The sequence below is a fragment of the Schistocerca nitens genome, chromosome 4, assembly GCF_023898315.1.
Source record: "Schistocerca nitens isolate TAMUIC-IGC-003100 chromosome 4, iqSchNite1.1, whole genome shotgun sequence".
In the NCBI taxonomy this organism is placed as follows: domain Eukaryota; kingdom Metazoa; phylum Arthropoda; class Insecta; order Orthoptera; family Acrididae; genus Schistocerca; species Schistocerca nitens.
In genome coordinates, this window is record NC_064617.1 from 388,963,026 (window position 1) to 388,969,861 (window position 6,836).

At 35.0% G+C, this 6,836-nt stretch overlaps 1 protein-coding gene across 1 annotated transcript in view; it reads right to left on the reverse strand.

The window, feature by feature from the left end:
* Nucleotides 1–6,061, reverse strand: part of LOC126252328 (uncharacterized) — a 150,932-nt gene extending 144,871 nt beyond the window's left edge. The window contains exon 1 of the mRNA XM_049953215.1: nucleotides 5,939–6,061. Within this exon, the coding sequence (XP_049809172.1) occupies nucleotides 5,939–6,061 (123 nt within the window). The remainder of the gene's footprint in view (nucleotides 1–5,938) is intronic.
* Between the last annotated feature and the right edge of the window lie 775 nt (nucleotides 6,062–6,836).

The following is a 6,836-nucleotide window of genomic DNA, read 5'->3' on the forward strand; positions in this document are numbered from 1 at the left end:
GCATATCATAACTGTGAGACACTCTCCCCTGTTTCACAATAATATAAAATGAGTTGCCTTTCTTTGTACTTTTTTTATCTCCTCCATCAATACAATGTGATGTGATCCCATACTGTGCAGCAGTACTCCAGAAGAGGATGGAAAGGGGTAGTGTAAGCAATCTCTTTAGTAGACCTGTATCTTTTTCTAAGTGTTCTGCCAGTAAATTGCAGTCTCTGGTTTGCTTTCCTCAAAACATTTGAGTTTAAGTTATTTGTAATTGTAATTCCTAAGTATTTAGTTCAATTTACAGCCTCTACATTTGTGTGCTTTATTGTGTAAGCAAAATTTAATGGATTCCTTTTAGTACTTATGTGGATGACTTCACACTTTTCATCATTTAGAATCACATGCAATGCATTTTGACTGGTATTGTGCAGCAACCATTATCAAAGAGGCAGTCTCCTATCGCCACTATGCTGTGGGCAGTGCCTGGGACTCTTGCAAGCAGTACATTGCCAATGTAGACAAGCTAGAAGTAGCCTTGGAAGGAAGTTAAAAAAAATCATTGTGCCAATCAGCACTCTAAAATGGTGTGTCAGCAGAATCTGTTACCAGAGCTGTGAATACTTCAGGACAATGCAAAAGGACACACACTACGGCATTATTATGAAATGTTTTTGATAGTAAGAACTATCCTCATAATACTGCCATAGATGGGCTGTTGGTGGGCATTCTTGCATTTCTAGAACTCCTACACTGACTGTTCTGCCAGTTTGACAAAAAAAGAGCACTTCAGGATAAATCTCATAATCGTCCACAGACTGCAATAGACAGGTGATGGTACCAAATTTGAACAGTTGTAACTCTCAGTTGGTGAACTATTGTAACTTTGCAAATTTCCACTTTGTGTTGGTACACAGCTCTGTGAGCAAATGCTACTAGCACAGCAGTACAATGTGTTAAATAGTGTAACCTCCTTCCAAGGCCACTCTGACATACTCTAGTCCAGCTGGAACCAAAACGTCACTTGCCAGAGTCTGTCACAGCCCCCAGTGTATGCAGGGACTTGAGCCTGCCTCCACTGTGTTGATTCCAGTGCAAAGCCAGACATAGCACTTGCAATGTACCTGCCGTACGTGAACACACTATTTTGCAACATGGCATCATATATTGAACATGATCTTTTTTAGTAACAGTTATGAAATGCTCCTTAAAAGTTTTGTAAGACTGCAAAAATCTGTAATCATTGAGGGCGTATTTCCTGACAGACTTAAATGTGCTGCAGTAACCCCCAGCTACAGAATTGGAGCTAAGCAAATCACCTGTAATTACAGATGTAGATCACTCCTACCAATTTTTCAAAAGTGGTGGGGAAGTGGCTTATGATATAACACTGAGCCATTTAACTGAGTAGAATTTGTTACTACTTATCAGTTTGACTTTCCTCAAAGAGTCTACACAGAGAAAGCAATGTAAGACTTCTGAAATGAAGCACTAACAGAGCCAAACAAGAATTATTTTCTACATCTATATCTATATCTACAGCCATAATCTGCAAACCTCTGGTAGATGCATGGCAGAGGGTACATTGCATTGTACCAGTTCTTAGGGCTTCTTCTCACTCTACTCACATACAGAGAATGGGAAGAAATATTGCTTAAATTACCCTCTGTGCAACCTGAAATTAATATAATTTTGTCCTCACAAACACTATGGGAGCAATGTGCAGAGAATTGTAGTATATTCTTAGAGTCAGCATTTAAAGCTGGTTCTTGAAACTTTGTAAGTGGCTTTTATCTGTCTTGAAGTCTCTGCCAGTTTAGTTTCTTCAGCATCTCCATGACACTTCCTTGTGGGCTGAATAAACCTGTAACCATTTGTGCTGCCCATTAGTTCTATTTGGTACGGATCCCACACATTTGACCAGTATTTCAGCATGGGCCACACAAGTGTTTTGTAAGCAATCTCCTTTCGAGACTAATTGCTTTTCCCTAGAATTATATCTATAAACCAGAATCTGCCACCTGTTTTACCCACAACTGAGTCTATGCAATTGTTCCAGTTCATGTATCTTCACATTGTTACACTTATGTATTTGTATGAGCTGACCAATTTGTCATTAACATTGTAGTCATAGGATACTGTGTGTTTTTATTCTGGAAGTACATTTTTATATTTCTCAACATTTAAAAAAAATTTGCTAATCTTTGCACCAATTTGAAATCTTATCAACACCTGACTGAATATTTGTGCAGTTTCTTTCAGACAGCATTTCATTGTAGATCACCGCTTCTTCTATGAGAAGCCTGACATTGCTATTAATAATGTGTGTCAGGTCATTAATACACAACACGAACAGCGAGGGTTACAACTTCTTTGGGGCATACTTGAAATTATTTTTAGATCTGCTGATGACTCTCCATACAAGATAATAAGCCCTGTCATCCCTGCCAAGAAACCCTTAAGCCACTCAATACAATGTTGGTATATTATGTGTCCTTGCTAAAATCTTTGACTGTGTGGATCCCAAAATTCTGCTTTGCAAACTAAAGTCTTATGGCATTAACACCATCCCTTGTTAACAGAAAGCAGATGGGCTCATTAACAGGCATGAGACTAACCTCAGGTTATGGAAAAATAAATGTTGAATGTCACAAGGAAAGGCCTTGGTTCCATTGTTGTTTCCAGTAAACATAAATTATCTTCCAATGATTCTGAAAGGTGACTGAAAAATTTTAATGTTTGCTGATGATATTAGCAATCAAAGACCCAAACTCAACCCTAACAGGAAGTCAGAACATGGCTGAACAGGCCTACAAGTGATTCACAATGAGTTATTTAAGTTTTAATCTCACTATGACTCATATTATGCAATTTAAACCAGCAAAATTGCTAGCTCTGGAAGAAGACCTCAATGATCATAGACTAAATGAAACACACTCTGTAAAGTTTCTTTAAGACCAATTGGATAACAAGTTAAAGTGGAGTCAACACATAGATATACTAATCAGAAAGCTTAGTTCAGCATGTTGTGTCCCTGTAAGCATCTCTCATTGTGTTGATCTTGGGAGAAAATGCAAATGTTGGAGATTGAGCCACAAACAGTATTTGAGGCCTTCATAGAGCATTTTTGTAATGAATGCAGAGAATAAATTGATTAATCAACAGTATAAATAAACTAATTTTTCTTACAGAGAGTAATAGAATGCGGGGTAGTGAAAATAATCTCAAAACTCAAAATAAAAACACCTTGTGTTTGGGATGACATATTGTCCATGTAACTTAAAGAATGCAGAAATGAATCAATAAAACCAGTTAACACAATTTAATAAACATTTCAATTGGCCAGGGGACATTTCTTGACCTTTAAAAATCATTGAGATATAAGCAGTGTATAAAAAGGGAGCAACAACGATTGACATAAATGATTACAGGCCAGTATTGTCAACTTTAGTGTTTGACAGTCTACTTTTAAGAATAATTCTGGAGAAAATTTAATCTTCCTTCTACAAATTCAATCAACTAAACAACTCAGAGCAAGGGTTCCAAAAAGGGCAATCCACAATAACAGCAGTAACATTTTGCGTGAAATGCTAAAAAGACTGTATAAAGGAAACAAAGCCAATGGGACTTTTCTAGATTTGTTAAGACCTTTGAAACTGTGAATCATGCAGAACTTCTACCAAATTTGGAAACTTACACTGTAAGAGAAGTGCCACTAAATTTCTTGAGTTCTTGTCTCTGAAATAGAAGACAATCCTCTGAACTATGTTATAAGAATGAAAGGTAAGATCCTAACAGTAAAATCAACATTTTAGGTTCTCAAATATGGAGTCCCACAAGGAACAATTATTGGAACATTTTTGATTCTCATACCTATAGTTTTATGACATAACACAGTCACATAACTCATAAGCTAGAGAAGTAGGCTGACCATAATCTTTATTATCTGGTGCTGTACTGAACAGCCAGTATCACAAAACAATAAATAGAAATTTGATATGATCACAGAATATCTAACCAATGAATAAACTTACTTTCAGTAAGAACAAGACTGTAATGGTGAAGCTGTTCTTAAATTATAACCAATCTCAAGAGGACATAAAAACTGAGTTACTATCTATGGCTGAAACATCCAATACATACAAATTTTTAGATATTGTAATTGATGAACATTTTAAGTGGAAACAGCATAACAGCTACATACATAAAAAATAGCTGCAACATTTACTTTTTAAAACACCTTGCAAATATAATAACTTCTCCTCTTCTTATACAAATATGCTATGGTGTAAGTCATTTGTATGTGCAATAAGCAATTGAGTATTGTAGCAGTGCACCTTCAGTCTAGATAGATAGGATATTAAAGCTTCAGAAGAAAGCAGTTTGAATGATTGCTAATATAAGTAAATGTCAGTCCTGTAGTAGTACTTCATCAAGTATAACTTAGTGGTTGTTTGCTTTTTTTATGTCCTTCAGACAATTATATTTCTACAAGAGAATGAAGAATTAATTTATAATTACAAAACATGAACCAGTGTGATTGTCACTGGATACTGAATAATAAAAGAGCTACAGATCACAGTCCACTTGCTGGTAGAAGACAACTGCCAAATAATACCAAGCAACTCTAAGGAAATGTTTTTAAGGACAATTTAAAGTAGTTTTCAATTAAAAGATTTCTAAACTCCATTATTGATAGTATTGTTTTTGTTCTTTAGAACATATTAGTAGTGATAAATATTTATATAATACTATCTAATGAGCAACTTGTATATATTGATTACATTTATGAGATAGGATCATTGTAAATATTTTAAAAATGATTATATCCACAACTGCAAATTTATTATGGGCAAATAAAGATTATTATTATTATTATTATTATTATTATGGGGAATTGCTTCTACAGCAGTAAGAATATTGTGTGAACTAGATAACTTATCTTTTGCAAAACCCTTTTTAAGCATCTTGGGATTCTTACCCTCACTTCCTAGCAAATTTACTCATTAACAGTTTTTGTTCCCAATCATGAAACACACATGTGCCTAACAAAGATTCAGCACCTCAACTACTTAGCGAGTTGTTACCTTATCTCCTTAAATTATTTATGTGCCTTGGTAGCTTGAGGGAGATTTCTTTCAAATTAGCATAAAACTTTAATGATCTACAGTGATACCGTCAGTAATGGAAGAATGACGAATTTTGAACAATCTTATTTCCATATTTTCTTCAGTGTTCCTACATTATTAACTGGACTATTGGTGGTAAATACTATGACTGTCACAGAATGTCTAATGCATCTATATTTAATTATTTATTGATAGTATTTATTTTGTAATATCTAAGGAACAGAGAAGGGTGAAATGATAGTGGTAGCATAAGAAACCTCTGTCACAAACCATAAAGCAGATTGTGGAGAATAGATGTAGATGTAGATGTAAATGCTTTTGGGAAAAAATCCATCTTCTTTGGTAGCCATTGTTGTGAGTTACTGGCTGTGAACCATTTCTTGTTTCCATGTTCATCTCCAAGCTGTAGTATTTTTCTGTGCTAGTACCTGTTTCAACTGGGACCATGTTTATTCTGCAGCTTGTCATTTCAAAACAACCTACTTTAGTAAGCTCATCATTAACCACAGGAAATGGACAGATAATGCTTTGATCAGAGTGAATGCTTCTTGAAATTACTGATCAAATAGAAGCATTCAAATGCAGTCCAGGTTGTGTATGATAAAATCCAATGATGGAGAGTAGATGGGACAATATATAAATGTTCCGCATAAACCTATAAAGCAACTGCAGATTTCTTGTTAAACATTTTAACAGCTGTATGTGCTAAAGTTTCAATGTAATATCTATTCATCATCCTTGTTAAGACATGTAGTAATTAGTAAAATTTACATTAAACTTTTTTTTACTACAAAATAGCAATACTAAAAGTGCAGGAAACAGACCTGCAAGATGACAACCATTGTGCAGACAAACAGTACCACAGCTCTGACAACATATCTGCCACCACCAGTATACTGTGTGCACAATTTGTTCACACATGAATTACTGCAAAGAGCAGCACACATTATTGTGAGGTACGGTACGTGTCACAAGGAAGTTCAGAATCTAAATGACAAGCTGAAACAATGACTTTGTATGTAAGTGTGTGTATCTTATCACATACATGTGCTAAACACTTACTGCTTTCATTTAGTCCAAGATAAGAAAAAAATGACTGCTGATAAAGCAGACAGTTATTAACATATCAACCATATTATGATCAACAACAGTAAATCACACACTCTTTTAATATGAATACTGAGATTTACTGCTGTCATTCTATGCACCTATGAGATTCACATAAAAATAAGGCCTGAAAGAACATGCAGAAGATACAGAACAGTGTAGTGCAGATGTTGTATCATCTATGAGTCTTGTCTGCTGCTTGTTGACATGATACAGGATGTTCTAGTGATGTTTAATTGTCTCTTCAAATACAGATATGAGTTAGTACTTCCTACCCATAATCTGTTACTCATTACAAAAATAGAAATTATTCTGTAAAAGGAAAAACTTTTCAGGTTGTTTTCAAATTTAACTTTGCTGTCTGTCAGACCTCCTACATCAGAGGATAGGTGATCAAAAATTTGATGGCAGCATTGTGAAACTATTTTGTGCTAAAGAAAACCTTAATGTGGAGTAATGAACATCATTTTTTCTTCTGGTCTGGTACTTATCAGTGTTCCTGTTGAACTGCTGTGGAATATTCACAACAAATTTCATGAGGGAATAAATATACTTGAGGCAGTAGTCAAACTGCCATTCCTCAAATATATGTCTATAAGATGATTGTGGGTGAGC